This window comes from Nyctereutes procyonoides, unplaced genomic scaffold (genome assembly GCF_905146905.1).
Source record: "Nyctereutes procyonoides isolate TBG_1078 unplaced genomic scaffold, NYPRO_anot_genome, whole genome shotgun sequence".
Classification (NCBI taxonomy): domain Eukaryota; kingdom Metazoa; phylum Chordata; class Mammalia; order Carnivora; family Canidae; genus Nyctereutes; species Nyctereutes procyonoides.
Window position 1 is genome coordinate 24,919,349 of NW_026575037.1, and position 26,941 is coordinate 24,946,289.

The 26,941-nt window shown below is 42.6% G+C and overlaps 2 protein-coding genes across 8 annotated transcripts in view; both read left to right on the plus strand.

The window, feature by feature from the left end:
- CAMSAP2 (calmodulin regulated spectrin associated protein family member 2) overlaps positions 1-20,125 on the plus strand; it is a 115,011-nt gene extending 94,886 nt beyond the window's left edge. For 2 of the 7 annotated variants that reach the window (XM_055319158.1, XM_055319162.1), the window contains 11 exons: positions 934-1,030; positions 2,630-2,723; positions 6,562-6,644; positions 6,925-6,994; positions 7,377-9,579; positions 11,841-11,977; positions 12,478-12,698; positions 13,706-13,805; positions 14,579-14,694; positions 16,411-16,529; positions 17,199-20,125. In XM_055319158.1, the coding sequence (XP_055175133.1) occupies positions 934-1,030; positions 2,630-2,723; positions 6,562-6,644; positions 6,925-6,994; positions 7,377-9,579; positions 11,841-11,977; positions 12,478-12,698; positions 13,706-13,805; positions 14,579-14,694; positions 16,411-16,529; positions 17,199-17,504 (3,546 nt within the window). In that variant the 3' untranslated portion in view covers positions 17,505-20,125. The remainder of the gene's footprint in view (positions 1-933; positions 1,031-2,629; positions 2,724-6,561; positions 6,645-6,924; positions 6,995-7,376; positions 9,580-11,840; positions 11,978-12,477; positions 12,699-13,705; positions 13,806-14,578; positions 14,695-16,410; positions 16,530-17,198) is intronic. The other 5 variants (XM_055319159.1, XM_055319163.1, XM_055319161.1 and 2 more) reach the window with 3 other exon arrangements.
- A 2,024-nt stretch (positions 20,126-22,149) lies between these two features.
- On the plus strand, positions 22,150-25,124 carry LOC129505880 (translation initiation factor IF-2-like). The gene is made up of 5 exons (XM_055319184.1): positions 22,150-22,288; positions 22,510-22,710; positions 23,268-23,736; positions 23,996-24,519; positions 24,823-25,124. Exons 1-5 carry the CDS (start codon positions 22,150-22,152, stop codon positions 25,122-25,124), a joined length of 1,635 nt encoding a protein of 544 aa, XP_055175159.1.
- Positions 25,125-26,941: the final 1,817 nt, after the last annotated feature.

The window sequence follows — 26,941 nt, forward strand, 5'->3', positions numbered from 1 at the left end:
ATTAGAAAACACCCATATTTCTAATGATAATTTTGGAAACTGAAATGTAATATGAAATAAGACCTTACTCATTAAATGTTAATTTGATAGTAACAATTTTATTAGATGCCAGATTTTAATGAAGTATTATTTTAAGTAATTATAAAACAGATTTTGTATAGTGTTTTTTAATCTAACCAGATGCCTACAATTAAAATAATTCATCATGTTTATACTTCTATGATGTATGCATCTTAAAATATAAGCTTGTAGTAGAAATGTGCTTTTGAGGACCCTCTTAGTCTTTCTTATAATTTTAAGCTACTTTAAAAATTATTCGCACTTTCAAATATAAATAATAAAAGGCAAATGACATTGTCACCTTACTAATAACCTTTCAAAGTTAGGTTGCTATATTGTATAATGTTTGTGTGTACATTTCAAAATTATTAATAATTAGCCATAGCAATCTAGAGTCTTTTTGTTATTTAGAGCCTGAGTATAACATCATCAAGCACATAGATACTGGATTAAGTTTTGGAGAGATTTCTAGGGATCTGGAAAGAGTTTTTTTTTTTTTTAATGATAGCCGCTCTTCAGAGTCAAAAGCTGTTTCAGCTGTTTGTATTGACTTTGGACAAAGAGTGCCTTATACATTATATCTCAGAGTTCTATGGTCACAAGTATCAATGCCTACCACATAAATTGGGCTGCTCTTCTGGAAATACAGAGAAAAGCAGCAAAGAGGTTTTGAGTAGCTATTACAAATTTTGCCTATAAGCATTAATAGTCCATCTCAGATTTAATAGCCTAGCGTGGATGTATATACTCCAGTGATGAAGGAATGAGATTTAAACCTATATTTTAATAGGTAAAACAGAATAAAATTGTATTTATTGTTACTTTCTGGTCAAGTCTTACCTGATTTTCTTCTTTCCTAACTCTTTTATGTAGAGTAATTATCTGGTGTTCATGGCAGAGCTCTTCTGGTGGTTCGAGGTCGTGAAGCCCTCATTTGTGCAGCCTCGTGTTGTTCGTCCCCAAGGAGGTAGTAAGTGTTCCTGCAAACAGACAAAATTGGGTTTATATAACCTCCCCTGCTTATTCTGTTTAAGGGGATCCTATTATTGTTATAAAACAGCTACTAGCCTTGATAAATTCTGAATATTTTCATATTGAAAACTACTAAACTCTCTGTGAGGCAGGTAACAAGAGAGAATAACTGAATTTGAAGGCTTGTGTTGTGGAACTTTTAGCTTCAACTCTGCCTACTTTCTTCTCTTTGTACCTTTTATTCCCCATTAGATGCTGAGTTTTTAATACTGTAATAGCTGCAATCCACTTAAATAATGGCTTGGCTTTAATCTATAATTTGAATTTACCAATAAACCATAAAAAGGTTTATATACATATTTTTAAATCTGGTATGCTTTGTGATTATTACACATCATCTACTGATTGCACATAATAAGAAAACAAATACAAAAGAAAGGGGTCACTGTAAAGATCCCTAGAAATAAAGAATAAAAAAAATCTTCCTGCATTTTCTCTAAAACAAATTTTCCTTTGGCTTCCACTATGAAACCAGAGGCTTATTTCTAAACTAAGCTAAATTATAAGTTTAGCTCCACTGAAGAACGTTCTTCCAGGATAACTATGGGACCAGTTCTTTGTGCTGCCAGTGGCTGTCCTGCCAGACACAAAACACATCCCAACTACTTATGTGCTTTCCTTGGCTCCAAACTTTAGTATTTTTCTCACCATTACCCTTACTTCTCCTCTTTTGCCTCCCTCCCCCAAAAAATGGAAGAAAAATATCAGGAAGGAGGAAAAAATATGTAGTCAAGGGAAAGGCATGTCACTGTAGTGAACAGAATTAGCTTGCTTTCGGGATGCCCACTGTATCTCAAGCAAAATTCTATGAAATATGTAATAAAGAGTATTTCATCTGTTCTATCTCTAAGCTGCTTAGGGTAGATCCTGATTATTGAGCCATTATGTATCAAAGAATACCTACAAAGAAGTTGAGATTCTTCCATAAGGCCATTCTTCCCTAAGGTCAGGTGTCTTCAGTAATTATAACCAATACTTGTACAACTTTTTACAATTAATACAGAATTTTCACATGCATTGTGGTCTATGATTTTTATCTGTGAAGCCCACTATTCAAAATATTCAGTGGCTATTACATTAGGTTTCAAAGGCAAAAAGTAAATGGGAGTCTTCCCCAGAGTAATTTATAAAAATGTAAACTCTACCAGGGGGTTTAATTATTAACCAGTGAACCAAAATAGCAACTATTTCGTAAAAAAGCAGAAATTACCATATGTAACTGGAGTTCTGTGAAAGCTTTAGCAAAATTAGACACTCAGATTTAGTTTTAAATATGTGTTTATTTTTTGTTGGGCCTCTTTCTCCCCACCTTCCCCCTCATTTAGCTTTAATTAAGTGAATTTTTTTTAAGCCAGAACACTTAAAGAAGAGTTTAAAATTTTACCTTTGGAAAAAAATAAAATAAAATAAAATTTTACCTTTGAAAATCTAAGAAGAAAATTTTCAGTATGCTATCTTAAAGAAAAATGGAAATTTCTGAAATAATGTTGGAAACATGCTAAATACCTAATTTTGAGGCTTATATCTTTTATTATAGCTGAACCTGTGAATGATATGCCTTCAATTCCTGTCTTGAATGCAGCCAAAACAGACATCTTGGACAGTTCATGTAGTTCTGACTTCACTGCAAGGTAGAGTCCAGAATGACTTCATTTTCACTATTTCCATCTCATTTGCTAATGAAATCAAAATAAAATTTTGTTTTTAAAATTTCAGTTGGACATAAGTTTTAATTAGCTTACTGTATTATGGCCTGTTTTAACTTAAATGTTAGGGAATACACAGAAATGAGTATTTCATAAATAGGCTTTTATGAGTCACCCTCAAAAGTGGGATAATACATTCTGAAGTTCAGATATCCAGGTTGAAACCAAACTTTTGCTGTAAAACTTGTTTATCATTGAGAACTGCTTAAATGATAACCCTTGGGGTGGGGGGAGTTTTAAATTTCTATTTGGCTTTAAAAAAAAGTTTTTTTTTTTTAAATTTTTAAATCTTTGAGGTAGTTTCTCTTAGTGTTTTGTTTGCTGGTTACTATAGCTAACCAAAGATCACAGTGGAGTGTTTATTGTAATATTGGATCTTTATGTGTGATGCTTTAGTTCTTAATATCAGGAACGGAAGTGAAAGCAAAGTAAGAATTTAGTATCAGGATAATCCTGACTTCTGGCCCAAATGTATGCTAGAGAACATTAGTTGGTTTAAAAATATTTTTCTGCAGATCCTGTAAGTAACTTTTTATGTGTATTTACTAGAACCTAAAATTTATATTGACTTTGGGCTTCCTAATTTACCTGATTTTTTTTAAGTTTAAAATTGATGTATTTTGGGATCCCTGGGTGGCACAGCGGTTTGGCGCCTGCCTTTGGCCCAGGGCGTGATCCTGGAGACCCGGGATCGAATCCCACATCAGGCTCCCGGTGCATGGAGCCTGCTTCTCCCTCTGCCTATGTCTCTGCCTCTCTCTCTCTCTCTCTCTCTCTCTCTCTCTGTGTGTGACTATCATAAATAAATTTTTTAAAAAAATTGATGTATTTTGCAGTGTTTTAGAAATCCAAGTAGATCCATTAAAAATACATTTTAAAAATGATGAATAAGCATTTGAAAGTACTTTATGAACTTGTACTGAGCTCTCACCTACTTCACACATGTAAGAAGTCTCTCTCTCAAGTGGGTGCTAATGAGCGTAAACTGGAACCTTGACAGAACCCTTCCAGTACCCTTCCAGCCTTCGTCGGGCTTCTTACCTCTGAACTGGCCCATGTCTGCAAAGTATTTTCTACAAATTAAGAAAGCATTTTCCTTCCCTTACCCTCTGATTTACTACCATGAATTGTCTTACTACTTCCATTAAGTTGTCTATTCTGTAACTAAGCTTGAGATTTTACAAAAAGAGGTTAAGTTAGGATATTGCTGATCTAGGAGCTTCTCTATATTTTTTCCCACAGGAAACTTTTTTCCTTAGAGATTTTATTTATTTATTCCTGAGAGACAGAGAGAGGCAGAGATACAGGCAGAGGGAGAAGCAGGCTCCCCGCAGGGAGCCCGACGTGGGACTCGATCCCAGGACCCCGGGATCATGCCCTGAGCCAAAGGCAGACACTCAACCACTGAGCCTCCAGGCGTCCTTGGGAAACTTTTTTTTACACATTAATTTCCTCAGTGTCTTCCTGGGTTGATTACATAGTGACATTTCCTTCCTTGAAAATTTAGAAAACATTCAGTATTCTAGTTTATGACTCTTGTACAATTAAGTCTTTAAAATCTTTGAAACTTTCTGCTTCAAGACCAGATTATCCCATAATTATTATTTCTAGAACCTGAGTTGGACACTTTTCACATTTCTGACACTGGAAAATGTCTTAAGGCTCTCTAGAAGACTCCTCTCTTTTCTGTTTCTCAGATATCCGAGTGGCTGTCCTTACTCATTTTTCCTAGCAGATGAATAGCTAAATTCTTTTCCTTGAAGAGACGCTGTGTAGCTGTCATTCTAGGATCTTACTAATCCTCTCATTTCTGTAAGTCTCCATGTGATCCACTGGAGTTCTCCCATTGTAGAACTTTACAGGAAAGTGTCAAATATTTTTACTCTTCCTGAGAATGACGCCATCACGTGTACAAATGTGAGTGCCCCTAAGTAATGAGGTTATGAGGGGAAAACAAACGAAGGAAGAAGACAAAGCAAACAACATTTGTAGCAGCTACTCGGCACACTTGACTCCTAACCTGCTAAGCAGTTACACCAGATCAAAATTCCCTAGGCAAGTGTGAAAGTGAGGCAGTTGATAGGAATTTAAAACACTTTAGCCATTAGCTAGAGAAGGAGAGTGAATATATTTTAATCACTAATGTGTATAGTCAGGATGAGCCTCCTGTCAGGGATGTAAGGGAGGGTAGAAACAGGCCGGGGTCTTAGAGAAGGGATAACAGAAACAAACGTGACTGACAGGGGCAGGTGGGTACTCCCCGACAGTCCTAACAAATGATTACAAACAAAACTGAGGAAATGTGATGTGCACTTTAGGGGGAAAAGGCACACAGAAGCGGATCATCATTGGCTCTGGAGAGAACAGGGTTATGCAAATTCTTCAGCTATCATTGACTTTAGAAAAGCTCACTGATGAAGCTTTCCATTAAATAGTAATAATAGTACATCCTGTTCCCCAGTGTATTCTCGACTGGCTGGGGGGGTGGGGGGTGGACAGCATGTAACTTCTGCACCTGACTATAAGGCAGGCTACAACAGACTTGAAAGTTGGAGGAAAACTAAATTCAGGCCAAATGTCATGATATTTTGAGAAGTAGACTACCTAATCCCTTGCATTAATTCAAATGGGGTGGGATTAAGAAATAGGAAAGCTTCATATCTCTGTAGGCATTGAGGCCTTCAAGGTGAGCTCAGTATGTTATTATTAATTTTGATGTAACTGTTAGAGATGTGCAAACACAGGTCCATGAGCAGGGAGGCTGCCAGGGGTATATTATACCTATAGTTTCTAGAGATTTAAATTGGGCCAAAACATTTCAAACTAATGACCTTTTTTAAGTATTTAATTTATTTTTAGGGGATTCCTGGGTGGCTCAGCAGTTTAGTGCCTGCCTTCGGCCCAGGGAGTGATCCCGGAGTCCCGGGACCGAGTCCTACATCAGGCTCCCTGCATGGAGCCTGCTTCTCCACCTTTCTCTCTATCTCTCACTGTGTCTCTCATGAATAAATAAAATCTTTTAAAAATTATTTATTTTTTATAATAATAAATTTTTAAAAAATTATTTTTTTAAAAATTTTTATTTATTTATGATAGAGAGAGAGAGAGACAGAGACATAGGCAGAGGGAGAGGGAGAAGCTGGCTCCATGCACCGGGAGCCCGACGTGGGATTTGATCCCGGGTCTCCAGGATCGCGCCCTGGGCCAAAGGCAGGCGCTAAACCGCTGCGCCACCCAGGGATCCCTAAAAAATTATTTTTAAAAAATTATTTTTAAAGATTTTTAAAGTTTATTTGAAAGAGAGCGTGCACCAGCAGGGGAGAGGGGTAGAGGAGAAGCAGACTCCCTGCTGAGGACCCCTGGACCCCTGAAGTCCCCAGGACCCTGAGATCATGACCTGAGCCACAGGCAGGTGCTTAAAAGACAGCCACCCAGATGGCCCTCAAACTGATGACTTTTGTTTCTGTTTTTCTATTTGTAAAATGAAAATAATATACCGTACCTTATCTCACAAGGACATTCAGATATGTATGAAAATGTTTCAAGCTCTTTGACTAAAAGACATAAAATACATAGAGATTCACATATTAATAGCCATTTTTGGTTTAGACAATATATATATTATGTTTTCTTTTTTGTTTTTTTAATTTAGGATGGAGAATCAGAGGTGATAACGTTGTTTCTGATTTCAGCCATTCTGTGTAAAGTTTATATTAAAGAACTAAAACATATTAAAGCATTTTTAATTTCTTTTACATTGCAGTGGGGAAGGCGCTGCATTTACACAGTCTCATCATCATTTGCCTTCTAGACATTCGCGCCCCCAAGCTCATTCTTCAGCCTCAGGTAATATATTTTTTTAAAAAAGCCTAGGTTAACTGAGAAATGATTGATAATAAATGTAAATAAAAATATCCAGTCTTTTTTTTTATTGGAAAAGTGTTATATATATACTAAGAGTTTGATCTGTTTCTCTGCACTTGCTTTTCTTAATAAAATAATCTCTATTTCTCCATATAGATTTACTTACTTTTTAGTGTTATTAATGAATCCTGAAATATTTGAAATCTGTTTAGCTGTAAATTTTTTTTTACATACTTTCAATGACTTTTTTTCACATTTGAAGGAGGAATTAGAAGATCTTCATCTATGTCCTATGTTGATGGTTTCATAGGCACATGGCCCAAAGAGAAAAGGTAAACAAAAGGAATTATTTTTAGTATATTCACATTATCAATGAGTGCTGTTTACTGAATCGCTGTATTTTACATCTGCAGCTAATGTAACATTGTCAACTATTCAGCTATTAAAAAAAAAAAAGGAAAGAAATGCTAATTCTTTCTCTATTTTGTTGGTAGCCAAGTTACAATTAGTACCTAACTTTGAAAAGGGCAATATAGGCAAATGCGAGAGAAGAAATTTTAAAGGTAACCCTGTGGCCTTATGCTTACCTTGAGAACAACAGGATTATGAGAAATGGGAAAAGAAAAGAAGTGTAATTTTAAGTAACTATTAAAGGGTATCAAATCATTTTTTTTCTGGGCCTATTTAAGGATTTTCTCTTTAAATCTTTTTTAGATCATCAGTGCATGGAGTTTCGTTTGATATTTCTTTTGATAAAGAAAATACTGTACACAGATCCACTCCAAACCGAGGAATCACTCGTTCTATTAGTAATGAAGGACTAACTCTGAACAATAATCGTGTATCTAAAAATACTAGGAAAAATTTGTCCTTCAAGCCAGTAAATGGAGAAGATGAAGCAGAAAGCATCGAAGAAGAGCTTAATATAGACTCTCACAGTGACCTCAAATCTTACATGCCCCTTAATACAAATGAACTAAATTCTAATGAGAACATTCACTATAAGCTTCCAAATGGAGCTTTACAAAATAGAGTACTTCTTGATGAGTTTGGCAATCAGATCGAGACACCAAGCATTGAAGAAGCATTACAAATAATTCATGATACTGAAAAATCTCCCCATACATCTCAGTCAGACCACATTGCTAATGGCTTCTTTCTTCATAACCAGGAAATGAGTATCCTCAATTCAAACATCAAGCTAAATCAGTCTAGTCCTGATACCATAACTGATACAAAAGGTGCCTTGAGTCCCATAACTGACAATACTGAAGTAGACACTGGAATTCATGTTCCTTCAGAAGATATCCCTGAAACCATGGATGAAGATTCTTCTTTGAGAGATTATACTGTAAGCTTAGACTCTGACATGGATGATGCATCTAAATTTCTTCAGGATTATGATATGAGAACCAACAACACCAGAGAAGCTTTGAGTCCTTGTCCAAGTACTGTGAGCACCAAGTCTCAGCCAGGTAGCAGTGCTTCCTCTAGTTCTGGAGTTAAAATGACCAGTTTTGCTGAACAGAAATTCAGGAAACTGAATCATACTGATGGGAAAAGTAGCGGGAGCAGTTCTCAGAAAACTACACCAGAGGGCTCTGAACTTAATATTCCTCATGTGGTTGCTTGGGGACAAATTCCAGAAGAAGCAGGCCTTCCACAAGGCCGGGACACTACCCAGCTGTTGGCCTCTGAAATGGTGCATCTTAGGATGAAACTGGAAGAAAAGCGGCGCGCTATCGAAGCCCAGAAGAAGAAGATGGAGGCCGCGTTCACTAAGCAGAGGCAGAAGATGGGAAGGACGGCATTTCTTACTGTCGTGAAAAAGAGAGGGGACGGCATTTCCCCGCTTCGAGAGGAAGCAGCCGGTGCGGAAGATGAGAAAGTGTATACTGATCGAGCAAAAGAAAAGGATTCACAAAAGGCTAATGGACAGAGGAGTAAGTCCCTGGCAGATCTAAAGGAAAGCATGGAGACTCCTCAAGCCAAATGGCTGAAGTCTCCAACCACACCCGTTGATCCAGAGAAGCAGTGGAACCTGGCAAGCCCCTCAGAGGAGACTTTAAATGAGGGAGAGATCTTGGAATATACAAAGTCCATTGAAAAGCTAAATTCATCTCTGCATTTTCTACAACAAGAAATGCAGCGCTTGTCACTGCAGCAGGAGATGTTAATGCAGATGAGGGAACAACAGTCATGGGTGATTTCCCCTCCTCAGCCCTCTCCGCAAAAACAGATCCGAGATTTTAAACCTTCCAGGCAGGCAGGCCTGTCGTCAGCCGTTGCACCCTTCTCGTCAGACGCCCCCCGTCCTACCCATCCATCTCCACAGTCTTCCAACAGGAAGAGCACATCTTTTTCTGTTAAAAATCAAAGGACTCCTAGGCCAAATGAACTAAAAATAACGCCTCTGAATCGAACACTGACGCCCCCTCGGTCTGTGGATAGTCTTCCTCGGTTACGGAGGTTTTCACCAAGTCAAGTTCCTATTCAGACTAGGTCATTTGTCTGTTTTGGGGATGATGGAGAGCCTCAATTAAAGGAATCCAAACCTAAGGAAGAAGTTAAAAAGGAGGAACTGGAATCCAAAGGGCCCACAGGACAGTATGTACATAAACCGGAAGAAAAGGAGATCAAGCCTCTTGAGTCAACAGTTTCCGAAGTCCTGTCCCAGCCTATCACGGAGACCGTGTGTCTGACTCCAAATGAGGACCAGCTGAACCAGCCCACAGAGCCGCCTCCTAAACCTGTTTTCCCGCCTGCTGCTCCTAAAAATGTTAATCTGATTGAAGTTTCCCTCTCTGATCTGAAACCTCCTGAAAAGGTTGATGTATCTGTTGAAAAATATGATGGAGAAAGTGATAAAGAACAATTTGATGATGACCAGAAAGTATGCTGTGGGTTCTTTTTTAAGGTAATACTAATCTTCCTCGTTTCAGGCATCATCATTTGATGGGTTTGGCTGAAGTTGGCATGCTTGCCTGTCTCAGTGGTAGTCCCTTCTGCTAGAGGCTTCCCACTAACCCCAAACTACATTTTGGAGCCCCCTTGGTGGACTGTAGTAACAACCAAGCACGGTGAACATTCTTCCTTTCACCAACATCACAGTACAGGTTTACATGTGGTGGTTTTGCTCCTCTGCCTCTCGCTCGCTTTCACAAAAGCCTTTTTTTTTTAAATTTTTTTAAATTTTTATTTATTTATGATAGTCACACAGAGAGAGAGAGAGAGAGAGAGAGAGAGGCAGAGACATAGGCAGAGGGAGAAGCAGGCTCCATGCACCCGGAGCCCGACATGGGATTCGATCCAGGGTCTCCAGGATCGCGCCCTGGGCCAAAGGCAGGCGCTAAACCACTGCGCCACCCAGGGATCCCTCACAAAAGCCTGTTAAAGAATGTGAAGCTATTTGGAGCTCTTCAAAGAGTTACTCGATTGTCAGTTTGTAAAGAACACATAATTTGGCATTGTGTCTAAGTATGTTTCTTTTTTTAATTTTCAACATCTTTATATGTTTTGTTTCTTAATCTGTTTTTAAAAATTGATTGGATACAGTCTTGCAAGGTGTACTATGTAAAAATAACAAATATAGTTGGAACAGTTATTGCAATAGCTCCTTTAAAAGCATTCGATAAAGGTCCTAGCATATGACTCCTATTTCAGTATTGATATTGGATGTAATGTACTGCAGCCAGCTAACACAAATAACGAACGGTATCACCTCTTGATGGTGAAGATACTAAAATTTATCCTAGGTATTAGAAAAACAAGAAAAGCCTAATAACATTTTAAAATTTTTCTCCTGAGATGCCTGGGTGGCTCAGCAGTTGAGCATCTGCTTTCAGCTCAAGTCGTGATCCCGTGGTCCTGGGATCAAGTCCCACGTCGAGCTCCCTGCATGGATCCTGCTTCTCCTTCTGCCCCTGTCTCTGCTTCTCTCTCTATCTCTGTGTCTCTCATGAATAAGTAAATAAAATCTTTAAAAAATAATAATAAAAAAATAATAAAAATTTTCTCCTAATGATCCATTTTCTTCATCTTTATGTTTTCCCATATTTTTCAAATTACCTATAGGAAAGACTATAGGTAGACTTTTTTTTTAATTATCAGAAACACAGATTTGTTTCTTTTTTTAATTACGAGGAACTACAGTAAGATTATCTCTGATCCTGTATATAGCTCCACAATGCAGAATACAGAGGAAAAAGACAACACTCAACAGGATCAGTTTATAATTTAAGATTTTAAATTGAAACAGCAGTAGGAATAAGAACCCAAGAATATTGGAGTGATTACAATCACTAGTTTTACTTATGGTCATTTTATAATTGAGATCAACTTTAAAATATGTTAGGAACATCCAGAGTGATTGCCTTTTAACCCCTTTTTAAAAAAAAGTTTAGAAATTTGAATATTTTGTCTCTTAACCATGTAAGATGACTAATTTTTAATAGAATGCTCTTATAGACTTGAACAGATACAGTTTACTAATTTGAGAGACCTTGGCTACCTCTGTTACCTGCAGAGAGAGGAAAACAGAGGGAAGAGGATCCTTCAGTATAAAACAGGCAGCACATCTGTACCTTCATGTTCATTCTGTCCAGGCAGCAGGGCTTTCATTCATGTGACCTACCGTATAGCTAATTTTTTGGTACTTTTACTTGAGTTTATTGAGCATGTATTTTAGATATAATTTTAATGCAATTTTTAAAAAATATTTTATTTTTAAGTAATCTCCACACCCAATGTGGGGCTCAAACTCACAACCCTAAGATTAGGAGTCACATGCTCTTCTGACTGAGCCAGCCAGGTGCCCCAGTTTTAATGCAATTTTTTAAATGGAGGGGAAACTCTCTACTTCTAAGTTATTTATTAGGTCCAAAAAACCCTCTCTCTCCCTCTTCTTTTTTCCCCCTTTTTTACAGTTCTTTGCAAACTTCCTAGGTTTGGAAAACGTAATTAAGTAAGTTTAATAAACGTGTCCTTTGGTAGTTGATAGAACTGTTACCGCTTTAATTCATTTCTTCCTTCCTAATTTCTGGAACGTGTCCTCACATGGTGGAGTTGGAATAAGGATAACTAGATAGTTTGTATTTTTATTTATAAATGTGACCACAATTGAAAATGAGAATATCTGTGGTATAACGTTTCCTGTTTTTCAATGAAATCCATGCTTAGGATGATCAAAAAGCAGAAAATGATATGGCAATGAAACGGGCAGCTTTGTTGGAGAAACGACTGCGGAGGGAGAAGGAGACTCAGCTTCGCAAGCAGCAGCTGGAAGCAGAGATGGAGCATAAGAAAGAAGAAACGAGGTAAAGGCTACGGCTGTGCTGGCCCTGGATCTGAGCTGAGGGTGCGCAGCCAAGCCAAGGACCGTCGGGCCGTAGCTGGAGGCAGTGCTTTCTCAGGGATACTTAACAGCTTTCTCAGTTGTTTGCAGCATATGTAGACAACTGAATTAATGCTGACCTTTGGTGTTTTTTAGAAGTTAATTTATTTGCCCAAAGTATTGGTCATTTGTACATTTTTACGCTAAGTTTGGGGCGTTTCAAAGTGACTTTCTTCAGAAACATTAATGTGACTTCACTGGTTTTTACACACAAACGTATTTTTTAAAAGCAGTTATCTACCAATGGTGGTAGGTGTATGTATTTTTTAATCATCTAAATTATCTCAAGTATATTTTTAAAAAACCATTTTTCCCCAAGGTGCTGAAATGTAATAATTCTCCCTTCTCTCATCAAAGCCATACTCCCCAGTGTCTGGTTTCTTTAGTGTGCAGAATAAGAAATGTAACCATTTGGTTTCTTAGGCGTAAAACTGAGGAGGAGCGTCAGAAGAAGGAAGATGAGCGAGCGCGCAGAGAATTTATCAGACAAGAGTACATGAGGCGAAAACAATTGAAACTAATGGAAGACATGGATACAGTAATCAAACCCCGTCCTCAAATAGCAAAACAAAAAAAACAGCGCCCAAAATCTATTCACAGAGATCATATCGAGTCTCCCAAAACACCAATAAAAGGTCCTCCAGGTAACACAGCTTATTATGAAGAGTCTGTTCATAAAAAAACACCAGCCTGGTTTTCATACTAACTCGACTGTGCTTTGGAATGCTAAATTGGGTACACTATTTGAGATGATGCATGCTCCTAATTTGGAAAGCCAAAATGAGCAAATGTCGTTTTGGTTTTGTTTTGTTTTTTTTTTATGACTTAAGTGTGTTATGTGTGCATGCATATATTCAGTAGAGCCAGTGTGAGTGCTAAAGCATCCAGTGTAAATACTAACTGATTAGGGAACTCTGCTCTCAGATATTAATCTCTCTGAATTGTTAATTACCCTTTCCATGCTTGTCCATTTAAGGGTAAATACTGTATGCGTAGAAATACGTAAGAAATACATTAGTATGATAAGGAATATAAAAGCAAGAATTCATGAGGCCCTTCTTTAAGACAGAAATGGTCACACGTCCAAATCTATAATGTTTGGAGTTGAGAGTCGAATCCTAAAATTTAGGACACATACTCACTTTTAAAAATACATACATTTTTTAAAACTAAGCACCATGGAAGATTTTAGAGAATTCCCATAGTTACTCCAAAACTGAGGAAAAATAAATAACAACATAACACTGACTGTTTAAAGAGAGCTCTGCCTTTTCTAGCCAACAAAATTTCTTGATACCCCGTACTGACTAAAATTAGTAAATTAATTTCCCATGTAGGAATTAGATATTCCTAAATATATTTTATTCTTTTAAATTTCTTTTGTTAACTCTCTTTCTTACAGCTAGAATATCAGTGTCTCATATTATCACTTCCCTTTTAACAGCAATTTGTTTTATTTCTCAAAAGTAGTAGTACACTGCTAATTGTAAGTAAATTGTGCATATATGCATGCAGGCATACTACGGGTTTAGAGTAAAAGGTTAAAAAAAAGAAAAACCACAGAAGCGCAGTTTTCATATGCTGGTGTTATCTAATGAACAGACTCTTTTCTAGTTGCTCCTTTTAAATTTCTAATTTTGTTTTTATTCAGGATCACGAATTTATCGTGTTTTTTCAGTCTCTAGCCTTTCTTTGGCATCACTGAACACAGGTGACAACGAGAGTGTGCATTCAGGCAAGAGGACACCAAGGTAAATCCATAATGTGAACATTTTTCACTGAAAAGAATGTTTCCTGCAATTATGTTGTATTTTATTTTATTTATTTATTTATTTATGTTGTATTTTATAATGAATGGATCATAACACAGATTTTTATAGTTTCATGATTGGGACTATTTGTTTCTGTTAAAAGAAATTTACATACAAAGTGGTCTATTCATATTTGACTTTTTTATCTTCTAGGATTTTAGGGTTACTGATATTGATAAGATACTTTGTTATAAACTGTAGAACATTAACAGTAATTGCTGATATGGTTATGGTAGTCGTAGTGTTCAGAATTAGTACCTCATTTAAGTGCCTGCCTCTCTACTTTTGTCCCCATAGAATAATTCCAAAGTAGGCTGCCTAACTTATGAAGGATCTTTTTTATTGTCTCTCTGGGATGTAGATTAGAAACTGAAAGTCCTATTTCATAACATTACACTATAATACCTGTATACAAAGAGAAGGTCGTGACAGGCATGAGCTTTGAGTTTTGATCTTTGTATTACCAACCTGTCGCAGCCATTGGATAGGAAACATTTCATATGGAAAACAGAAAACATTCATCCTTTCAGTGAGCAAGTACTTACGGAATGCCTGTTCTGTCCAGGCTCTTGGATATATAGCTGTGAATAAGGCAGTTACACCATCTTTTGATTTTTAAGCTTTATTTTGTTTGGTACTGTCAGATATACCCCTTCTGACCCCAAATATTCTTCTGTTTGAGGCATTAAAAAAATGTTTTATTTACCATTCAGATCTGAGTCTGTAGAAGGCTTCCTGTCTCCAAGTCGTTGCGGCAGTCGAAATGGGGAGAAGGACTGGGAAAATGCATCGACAACCTCTTCGGTAGCTTCTGGAACAGAATACACAGGTCAGAGTCTACATTTTTAGGGAGACAATTTACCACAGTCATGAGAACAAATACAGGCTCTACTAACGAAAGCTTCATGGGCTCGTCTCTTGGTCTAGACATGGAGAGTGATCAGGAACACGGAGTGCAGATGGTCCCTTTCAGGGAGGTCGGCTTCTTGATACAGTTGCACTTACGGAGGTAGTAACTTGTGTCAGATGACTTGAAATCAGTTTCTAAGCAAAACGAGTAGTACTCATTTTTTAGAGAAATTCTATCAGCAATACATAGGTCCTGAGTGTTGTACTGAGAAAAGGCTAGAATCCACAAAGGCCTCTCTAACATTGGGATTTTAGGTATCTAGAGTTGTGCATCTTTCAAATATATTAAGCCAAGGTGTAGGGGAGAGGAGGTAGCACCTGGCTGGCTCAGTGGAGCGTGCAACTCTTGACCTAGGGATGGTGAGTTTAAGCTCCATGTTGGGCATAGAGCCTACTAAAAAAAAACCCCAAAAGTATTAAGGAGGTTCTGAAAGATAAGAAGAGTACATTGGACCCAAGAGGGCATCCAGCCTCCCATCAGATCCTCTCGAGCTTTGTTTGGGTGGGCATTACTGAAACAAAAGCAAATTGAAGAAGAGAATGTAAAACACTTAAAAAGAAATGGAGCAGGAGAAGAAATAAGAGCAGCCCTTGAGATCTAAAGTGGAAAGGCATAGGAGGATGTGCAGAGGGGAAGAGCAGGGGGCAGGGAGTGTGCCTCCCTCTGCATGTGACCCACTGGAAGCGGAAGCCCCATGAAGGCCTAAAAAGGTTAGAACTTGCTAACTTCCCACATGTACTCCGCTCCTGTGGTCGCTTTGACACCCCTAATGCCGGGGATTGGACAGGATTTCCTTGTTTTTCCCTCTGCTTCTCTACGTTCACTTAACAATCCTATCTGCCAGGCAGTGTTCCAGATCTAGAGCTAGAGTTGCAGTGGTGTGCCAGACGAGCTCGTACCATAGGGCTCTTGAAACTGCTAAATTTTCAGGAATTATGCAGGCTGCAGAACCATTAGTAGCTTGATACCCTAGTCATGGTAGGAGTGACTTCTATCACAGAAATAGGTAAATGCTGCAAATCAGGGCTGATTTTTTTCGCACAGGTAACTGGTTTCTCAGCTCACTACTGAGGGTAAGGACAGTCCTTGCCTTCCAGGACAGAGTTCAGTGAGAATGAAGTAGGGAGTCTGTACCGTATTACCCTTCATAGTAGGAATGTTCCAGGAAAATGGCAGAAGATGCTTCTGTACTTTGCAGACTGAGGAGTAGAATTATTGGTTAAAGAAAACAAATGCTTTAAGAAAACTCAGACATGTGGATGAAGAGAAAGATGAAGCTTTTTCTTCTCTTTTTAAAAGTTACTATTACTCATGGACCCATTTTGCTTTAAATCCACCAATAACATTACCAGACTTCAGAAAGAAGGCGAAGCAGACAGTGTGGCAATTACATAGCCCTGTCTGATTTCCAGCACTGCCGTCTCACAGCAGCCTTGGAACATCCCTAAGCTGTATCGCGGTGTGGATAAAACAATGTTCTGATTGGAGTATAGCCAGCCAGAGGCCTTTAGACACAGATTTTGATTTTTTGTTAGTGATTCCTCAGCATAGGAACAATTATATCATTTAAACATAGTAGTAGTGTTCTGACTTAGGAATGCTATTTTTTATTTTGCTGCTGAATTCTTACCACAGGACCAAAGCTCTACAAAGAACCCAGTGCAAAATCCAATAAGCACATAATACAAAATGCTTTAGCTCATTGCTGTTTGGCTGGAAAAGTAAATGAAGGTCAGAAGAAAAAAATACTGGAGGTAAGCACGTTTGCATGAAAATTAAATTTGGCAACATTCTAAAATTGTAAGGAGTCTTCTCAGCTACCGATCCAAGGGAAAATACTCTTCATCTCCTCCTAGGATATCAACAGCCTGTAAGAGATCTGTAGCTATGTTTCAATTTTAGACTGAGTTAGTTCACTTTCAAATGGTGTTAGAAGACTCGAGACTTAATTAAGACTAGGATAGACTTCAAGAAAAATGTAAAATTATGAATTCTTTTCTTGCCTAGAGCTACTTGTTCATGTTTCATAAATGTAGGTAATATAATTTTCCTTTTTTAAAATGAGGCTGTATTGCAGGGTTGATAATCAGCACCTGGTTTGTTAATGGTTGTTTGACTAAGATCAAGATTAGCAAATATTTCATGTCTCTAGAAGTTTCCTGCACGATAATCATATCCACACAGAGCCAACAGAACTTCAGAAGTGAAGTGTTTGCATACATTTTTAATTCAAGTGTACTTTGCTTTTATAATACACATTTTATTTTGGCTCTTCAGAATTTTAAATTTAAATTTAAATTCTTCATGATTTTAAATCATGTCATAATATTTAACCAAGATAGGTGTAAAACAATTATATGAATTTTATACAGCAAAATGTTTAAGAGTTTTTATTGTTTCGTTTTTGTTTTTTTATTCTGAAGGAAATGGAGAAGTCAGATGCCAACAACTTTTTAATCTTGTTCCGGGATTCAGGCTGCCAATTCAGGTCTTTGTATACTTATTGCCCAGAAACTGAAGAAATTAACAAACTGACGGGGATAGGCCCTAAATCTATCACTAAAAAAATGATTGAGGGACTTTACAAATATAATTCTGACCGGAAACAGTTTAGCCACATACCTGCTAAAACTTTATCTGCCAGTGTTGATGCGATCACCATTCATAGTCATTTATGGCAGACCAAGAGACCAGTAACACCCAAAAAACTTCTACCCAATAAAGCATAGGAGTTGGGAAATACTTGCTTCAGAACATTCGTGGTAAATTTGCACTTCATCTTTCCTGCCTATAGAAAATCTTTCTAATTGCCAACAAGACTTTTATTAATTGAAACTGAACATTAGGCTCTGTTGTCATGAACAACTGGAACGTCAGCCACAGTATTGTGGAGTGCAGAAGATTCTCCCACAGGTGGTAAGTCCAGTGATGAAGGGAATGTTCTGATCACAAATGGACATCCATGGCATCAGGTTCACCTGCGTGATATCAGACACATTGGAGCGCTGAATCCTCGTGGACACTAGTTGGACTGACGGTCGAACTATGACTAAGATTACAAATTATGTGTTTAACTTTTTTTTTTTTTTTTTTGACTTTTTAACGTACATGCTTGTGTTCAGATGGTTTATTTTGCTGTTTTTCTCTCCTGGGAGTTTATTCTAAGATACCTTTTGTATTTTGTTTCATGTAGAGACCGTGAGCGTAGGAAATGCGCCTTCAGAGGTAACTCGCACCTTCCTTATGATGCTAAGAGAAACACTAGTGTTTAGTTTTACAATAACCCTCATGTTTTAATGGTGTTAGAGCATTTGCAAGAATTATTCTAAGTATTTGCAATTCTGTATTTATTATTCACTCAAGTATTAAGTTAAGAGGAGGTATTGTAAAGAGCTGCTAGTAGGTTCACTTTAAACCACACGAGCTTAACCAGGAATATGTAATAAGAAGTTGCTGATTAAATCAGTGCTGTTTTTACACCACTTCGGGCCAACTCAGAATAATTTAGATTGTTCTTTTAACACAAAAGGCTTTCTATCTCTTTTAAAGTAAGTCACTTTATAAGCTGGCAGAAGGGCATGACACTTTGAGAGTCGTCTTTCAGTCTGAAGATGTAAGACTTCCTGCCACACGTTCTCAAGAGGTCTTTGCATTATATTTATAACTGATATTAAAATTATATTTAGAATTTTTAAACATGTACAAAGGGCTACAGTTTAATTTTAAAATAGCTTCACATTATTTTACTTATATTGAGTTTTTCTTCTTTTTTATCCTTTTCAAGTGGAACAGCTTAAAGTACACACTTGAAATCTTCTCTACATGATCTTTTTCCTTTAACAGTGTATATCAGAGGGTTAGTTGGGGAAAAACTTCATTCTCAGGAAAAGACTTGAATGATTATGTGACCCTGTCATGTTTCAGTGTTGTGACAACTGTGTAAACGTAGAGGGGAGAGGCAGTATTGTATCATAAATGAGATGCGGGGCTTGTTTTCTTTCGTGGGAAGTAGAGACTAAAATATATACATTTCTCTAATTGAGTTGTTTAGAGAAATAACTAATATCTCACATGATGTATCTACTTATTTTAAAAGAGAATAGGAATGAGATGTCCCTGAGCTGTACTTTTCTATTATTATAAGGCCTTTAGGCATCAGTGCATCTGGGTTTATCCACATTTTCTCAAATGCTGTCAATATTTTACTGTAATTTATGTTCTTATATTTATGTATATTTGTTAAAACTGTAAAAAAAAATTCAGATTTTTTTCCAATACCTGTGCAAGATATATGTGTAGCTCAAAACTATTTGTGATCTACTGTTTGCATGTAAGAGACCAGGATATGTAACTCTTATATTTTAAGTGTATACATATTTGTATATAATATATGAATATTAAGAATGGGGACTTGCACATTTTACCTTTCAGACAACAGTTTCTATCACAGAGGGAAATGACTGTCAGATACAAGTTTAGATTAAGCCTGGTTGTTAAAAAAAAAATGTAAATCTAATCAAAATACGGTAAATATTAGTCAAAAGGAGAATTAATAAGCACTTTACATTACTAAATTTGTTCTTTTCAATCAAATTTCCCTTATCAAGTCAATCTTCTTTGTGATATTACCTGGCCATTAAATTCTTAAAAATTGGATGCAAGACAATGGAGGAACTATTTTAAGCTAGGTAGGACCACCCTTTCTTCTTAAATTCATGTGTGTCCAACAATGAATGTCCATAATGTCTAAAGGTAGAATGTGAACATTGCCACAAAAGTTCATTGCTCTCAGTATAATATTTTACTTTATTAATACAGAAGAAATATGGATATATTTCTTTGAATCTGCAGATTTTTTTTATTATGGTGCAGCTTTTAAAAGAATTATGTTTTAAAAATTATACAAAGAAAATTATGGCATTTCATAAAGTCTGGAGATTTCCATCAACCATATTGAAACATACTGGTGCTTTCATCATTAGAGGTCAAATTATTATGATTATTCAGTTAAGTTTGCTAAACACTAGTCATGATTTCCAGTGCAGCCTGTCAAATTCTATTTGACACAGCTTTGGAAAGCTTTTAATTCCTCTGGACTTTTCAATTTTGTTTTAGAATGACTGTTACAGTTTTTATTTGGCTGTTTAAAGCCAAGTTCAGCTTTTTAATTATGGTTTCATGGACACTGTTGGGCAATGTACAGTGTATGGTGTGCTTACCTGTCCACTCTAGAGCATTGCTTACAGGTTTTTTTAAGATGCTGTGCTGTAAAATACTGTCATATTTGCTATTTCCTGGTACAGTGTAGTTTTTTCCCCTTTCATTTGAATAAAAGCATGGCACCAGATGACTCCTTTTCTGTTTCTTGAATATGTTTTTTTCTTAATATTTGAACTTGGGTGAACTCATCATAAAGTTTTCCTCTCTCCTAACCTATGTTTAAAAGGAACAACTTGAATGGTCAAAGAGGCAACTTTTGGTGACATTAGACGTTGTCTGAATAAGGCAGTGTTAAAAAGTCTAACTTTCTGTGCTTAGCTCGGATTGTCTACGTAGTACGTAGTGGTGTATAAACGTGCTCATCTTATATTCTGTCCATGTTAAATCCCTTTCTTTTGTATTAAATTGTGCCAAAATCGACACTTTATACCTTTGAAATTAAATGGCTAACGAACTCACTGGTCTATAGTAGCCAAAACCGTTCTTGATTTACTCTTAAGTTTCCGACTTTGATTTTGTGGATTCTACTCATTCAGACCAGAGCAATTAAGGAAAAAAAAGATCTAGCAACAAACTCTTCATACACAATTACATGCCTGAAGAGAGAACTGCCGTGGCTAAATACGTAAGCGTGCTTCTCTGCCTGCAGATCCTCTGATAGGGCACGTACCCCACGCTTCGGAACGGAGCTGTACTTCGACGGGATTCTGTAATGCTGTAATTTTCAGAAATAAAAATATTTGACCATAGGACTCAGGTAGCATTCCGCACAGACCTCGGTGCCCTGGAGCCCACACGCGACTTGAGAGTAAGTTCCGTGATCTGGCTGCTTGATGGTTCTTAGCGAGGCAGAGGAAAATGTTTATTCTGTAGTGAAGAGGAACATCTCTTTATTTGGTGACGTGTGCACGCAGAGAAATCATCAAGAGTAACATCCAGAGAAAGAAATGCAGTTGTGGTCCTCCGGCCTCGGAATCAGGCGCTGGAAGAACACGTCTATACGATGGGCGTGAGGCTCTGTTACCCCTCAGGAGGGGGCAGATGCCTAAAACACAGGCCCGGATCTGGGGCACCCGGCTGGCCCCGCGGGTTAGGCGTCCCAACTCTCGGTTTCAGCTCAGCTCCCGAGCTCGGGGTCATGAGACCGGGCCTGCTGTGGGGCTCCTGCTCACCGTGGGGTCGGCGGCTCGGCCCTCGCCCCCCCCCCCCCCCCCCGCTCCGGAGCTCGCTCTCTCCAGTACACACATAAAATCTTTAAGAAATGCACGGAGCCCTGTATCTATCTCCTTGAAAAGCAAAGGAAACAAACGAGCGACTCGGTGTCCTCTCGGGGAGGTGGTGTGTGCCTGGGTTGGTGCTTCGCGGCTGCTCTTCCCCTAGGGCTCTGGGATGTGGTTCAGTCGTCTGCTCTGGCATCTGGGCCGCAGCCTCCCGGCACCGCAGTGTTCGGTCCCGCGCGTGGACCGTGAGCGCGTGCGCGCGTGTGCAGTGTCCCGGGGGCGTTTAACTCCCGTCACCTCTCTCCACAGTGGCTTGCATTTATGTCAGAAAAAGAAAAAAATGCTTTCACTTTCCATTGAAGAAGAAAAAGCGAACAAGTCTTAAAAGCAACAGGACCCACACGGGCTCCTGTTTTAGCGCTGGGAGCGCGGCGCTGTGGGCCTAGGTCCGGGTGCGTCGGCTGCTGACCGCGGCGGCTCCCTCAGGAGCACCCCGGGGCTGAAGGCACGGGACGGCGTGTGTCGCTGGCAGCGCCGCTCGCTTAGTCCTGTTCGGCTGCCGTGACTGCTGCCCCGGCCAGTCACCCTTTAATTGAGCGATGGAAGGGGACCTTCACCTTTGGGACCTTCGCTCTTGCACCCGATCACCGTGTCTGGGTGTCCTGGGTCGGTTTGACCGACCTTCGGCAGAACCCGTCCTTGGCGCCACGTGCCTAGTTTCTCCATCCTGCTCCTCGCAGGAGTCCCGCCGTTAGGACGGGTCGGGGCTGGCTGGTCACGGGGCAGGACGACAGAGGCCGCGTGAGGGCCTCAGTTTTCCGCCAACGGCGAACGTGCTACTGACTCGTCCGGTCGTCGGACTTCGTGGGTCTTGGCGAAGGGGATCTGAAATGGGGTTGAGGCTCGGGCCCGCCGCCACCTCCACGTTTCCGCCATGAAGCAGCCCTCCGGGGAGGCGGGCTTCGGCGTGCCCCGGGGTGGGGGCCCGCGGCCTCGCTGCCCAAACCCGCAGACCGCGCGGCGGGCGGCGCGAGCTCTTCTCTCACTAGCTGCCAAGGGGCCTTTGTGGTGGCGTTTTTAGGGGTGTCTTAAAGATTCTATTCATCAGAGAGACGCAGAGACACAGGCAGAGGGAGGAGCAGGCTCCGCGCGGGGGGCCCGACGCGGGACTCGACCCGGGACCCCGGGGTCACGGCCTGGGCCCGAGGCAGACGCCCCGCCGCGGAGCCCCGGGCGCCCCCAAGACTGTGTTCCATTATCAGCCGGTGAGAGGCCGCATCCCCGTTTTCCTCAGACTCGAGCTCCGAGTTGCCGAGGCCTCGGTTCCGGGGAGAGAGCCCGAGAGACCTCGACGGGCCACGTGTCACAGCGCCCGCCACCTGTGCGGCAGCCCTCTACCACGGACAGCGGATGGCACTGGCCTTTGCCACTCCGCTGTTGTCCCCTCCTCGCAGACAGAAGGCGGCCAAGGGTGCAGTCTCCTCGGAGGGCGGACGTGGGGGGCGCCGGGGGCTCCTCGGTGGGGCGTCTGCCTCGGGCCCAGGCCGTGACCCCGGGGTCCCGGGATCGAGTTACGCATCGGGCTCCCCGCACGGAGCCTGCTCCTCCCTCGGCCTGTCTCGGCCTCCCTGTGACTCTCATGAATAAATAAAATATCAAAAGAATAAATAGAACCGAGGGCGGATGTGGAACACTCGGGAGGCCCCCGGACACATCGGTGCGTGTTGGGCAGGTCACGCGTGGACTCCTCCGCCTTATGTTCGGTCCCTAAGTTCAGGTCTTCACAGGTTGTCGGATGAATCGCCGAAAGGACTGCCCAGCCCAGGCTGACAGCCGCACCCAACACTCAGTCTCATGTCCCGGGGCCACCACTAACTTCCTGGCCATAGAGATTTTGCCCTAAAAGTACAAACCGGTCTGACCCCCTCTGCTCCGCACAGACCACGCGGGGGACCAGGTGCAGCTGGACGAGCCGCCGGGGCCTGGACAGGTGCTCGGTTCCCCTGCATCCTTGAGCTCCTCGTGTGCCCTGCGCCCCCCTTCCCTTCCGAGGCTTCCAGGACCCGCTCGCCGGCCCACCCGTGCGGTGCCACCTCGGCCCGGCCCGGCCCGGCCAGTGCCACCGTCCCCAAGGCACACGGTCTAGCACCGGGCCTGAACCCCTAGCAGAGCCCCACTCCCTGGGTCACACGTGGCCACCCCGGCCGAAGCCCCCACGATCTCTGTCCCTCGCGCCCGCACAGCCTCCGGTCCTGTCTCCCCGCCGTCCGCGGTCGTCCCCGAGGCCTCGTGTCCGCGCCCACAGCCCACGCTCCAGCTCTGAGCTCCAGCACGGCCTCCCTAAGTCCACGTCTGCCCCACGCACCGCGGCCGCCTGGCCTCGGGTGCCCTGGGGCACCGGTGCTGCTCCGCGTCGGCCCGGGAGGCCTCGTGGGCCCAGCGTGAGGCCCCCGCCGACCTCGACCTCGGCGACTCGGCCCCGGGCGCCAGCGGCTCTCAGCGGCCGCCGAACGGCTCCGAGGCAAGCACCGCAGGCCCAGGCGCCCGGGGGGCTCCGCGGTGGAGCGTCTGCCTCCGGCCCAGGCTGTGACCCCGGGGCCCCGGGATCGAGTCCCGCGTCGGGCTCCCCGCAGGGATCCGGCCTCTCCCTCGGCCTGGGCCTCTGCCTCTGTGTCTCTCAGGAATGAATAAATCGAATCTAAAAGCCACCCCAGAAAGTCCCAACGGGCACCGCAAAACTCGGAAAAGACTTGACATTTCAAAATAACTCCTCCAAGCAGTCATGAACCATCAACCTGTAAGGACTTTCGTATAGTTCACGGTTTGGGGGGCGCAGAGAGGAGGGGGCCGGGCTGCCGGGTGACCTGGGACCGTCGGTGGCACGACCGAGGCCTCCCCTGTCGCCTGCGCGGACCTGCTGCTCACGGGCCGCCCGCCCTGGCCCGGCCTCGTCTAAGGCGGCGCAGCGAGGGGCCACTGCGGCCGGAGGAGCAAGCTGCCCGGGGTGCCCCAGGGGGTGCAGGCCCCGGCGGGGGAGTCAGCAGAGCCTGCAGTGGGGCCCCCAACGCACAGGGAGCCGCCGAACTGCTGCAAAGCGGGAAGCCACGCTGTCCCCGGAGCAACTCGCCGCGAGTCCGCGAGGAGCCCGCAAGGCCTGGCCTAGAAGCCTCTGTGGGCACAACAGTCACCGGAGGAAACGCTACTTCCCGTCGGGCAAATCCTGGGGCCCACTGTATATCGAGGGGCCTCCCTGCCGCTGCTTTCAGGCTCCTGATGGGTTTTGCGTCTGCCCCGAAAAGAGCCCGTGAGCTGTGGGCAGTGACGGCGGGGCAGGCCGGGAGCCCAGCCTCCTGGACAGGCGCCCCCCCCACCCCCCGACCCCCCACCCCGGCCTCCCATGGCCCGAGGCCATCACACGGCCGCCGCCTGGGCCTTCGGCTGACTCCCCTTGGCCGTGGGGCCACAGGGTCACGGGGTCACAGCCAGCTCAGACCACCCCCACCCCACCCCCCCGCCCCGCACTGGCCCAGCACCCCCGTCTGAGCACTTGAGAATTTCGGAAGTGACCGAACAGCTGAAACACTCTGGGTGGCCTGTGGCGCCCAAGGTGGGGCCCATCCCCGTGTCAGCCCCCCCCCCCCCGTGGGTCTTGGGGCCGTGGGGCCGCTCACCGCCACAGGCAGAGGGGACAAGCCAGGCTCCCGGTCCCGGGTCCGCACTTCCAGGAGGGGTGTGGACACGCGGGACACGGTAGTGCAGGGCCTTCCACCCACCCAGGCCCCAGGCCCCAAGCCGGCCACCCTCCTGCCAGCTGCAGCCAAGCCTGTGATGGGTCAGCGGCCCTGTCACCCCGTGAGACTCAGCACCAGTGACACCGGGTCCAGTGAACACGGGGCGTTGAGGGCTTGAAGACCGCGCCCCACCACGCCCCACGGGGATGATCTCGCTCTGGATTCCCAGTGCAAATAACGGAAGATCCACACCAGCTGCTGTAAGATCATGGAAAAGTCCCCGCCAGTCCCTGTGTAAAGGCCCAAGCTGCCACCCCCAAAACCTCGTGGTGCTCACCCGCAGTGCGGAGAAGGTGGCTCGTCCCAGGGGAGGGGGCGGCACCAGCAGGTGACAGATGCAAACAACCGCGGTCCGCTGTGGGGGTGCAGCCCAGGTCGGGGGTGCAGGGGGTGCACCGTGCCGGGAGGGCAGGTGCAGAGCCCGGGCGAGGCGGGGGTGGCATCTCCTGGAAACCTGCTCCCGCCCCCACCCCCACCCCCACCCGGACGGGCCTTCATCCCCCTGAGGCTCACGTGGCCTTTGCAGCACTCAGTCTGGTCCACGCAGTCGCACCTGTTTTAAGATGACGACACGAGCCCCAGATCACACGGCCGCCAGGTTACAAGGCTCATACGGAAGCCCTGCTCCTGCCTCCTGCCACGAATAACCCGACCCGTCCTGTTCGTCCACTGACCACAAGCAGACACAGTGACCTAGAAGACATGTAGTCAATAAATTCCACATCACACCGAGAGTGCAGGATTTTTAAAAATATTTTTTTAATTGGATACTGCGGGGAAAGCTGGATAGCAATCTCAGAAAGATTACACTTTAGGTGGATTAAAAGAGACGCTAGGACATTATTTTTTATTTATTTCTTTTATTTGATTTTTTTTGGACATTATTTTTTAACGAGAATACAGTTGAATGTTTATATTTTATTTTTTTTTCAGTTGAATGTTTTTAGCTCATCAAAGAAAAACCCTCAACTCTGAAGTTGCTAAGAGCAACAAATTTGACTATAGGAAAATGTAAAACTAGAAGGAAACACAGCCAAGAAAAAAGTCTGGAACAATGTTTGGATTAAATGGGACAACGCTTAATCCTAAATAATTCATATAAGTAAAAAATATAGTAGATAAACATACGAAGGATGTGATTAGACAGTTCACATAAGAATGAAGTACAGAGACTTTCAATCTCATATTCAAAGAAATGTACATTAAAAATGAACTGTTTTTACCTCATTACCTATTAAAGTGGAAAAAGTGTATCTTACTGATGAATATTTCTGACAAGATTGCACCGAATCCAAAACTCTCATGCGAAGCCATACCAGAAGCATCTGTATCGAGCCCTTTTCATAGCGTTGAACCTTCACACGGCATTTATGAGAACAGAGTGACAGAGAAGGTTCACAAGCACAGTTTTTTGTTACAGATTTTTTTTTTTTTTTTAGGATTTTATTTACTTATTTGACAGAGAGAGAACACAAGCAGGGGGGGCGGCAGAGGGAGAAGCAGGCTCTGCGCCGAGCGGGGGTTGGGGGAGGGCTCGCTCCCAGGACCCCGGGATCGTGACCTGAGCCGAAGGCAGATGCTTCCCCGACGGAGTCACCCAGGCGCCCCTACGAATTTCTATAACAGCAAAAAACCCTGGAGAAATCGGAGATGTCTGAAATCAAAATGTTAGAAACATCACATTAAACATAAACAGTAAGCGACACAGGAAAATGTGGATCTACATGGCATCGAGAAGAGCAAACTATGAAAGTGTGTACATCCTGATTAGTGAGGACTCTGAAACTGTTGTGTCAAAAAACGACTTGTGGAGAACATCAGAAATGGAATGTGGAAAAAAAAAAAAAGTCCCAGAAGAAGGGGATGGCAAACAGAGTGTCCCCTCCGGCTGGAAAGGAATTCGGGAGCGAGGCTCGTGCTGGGGCCGGCCTGCAG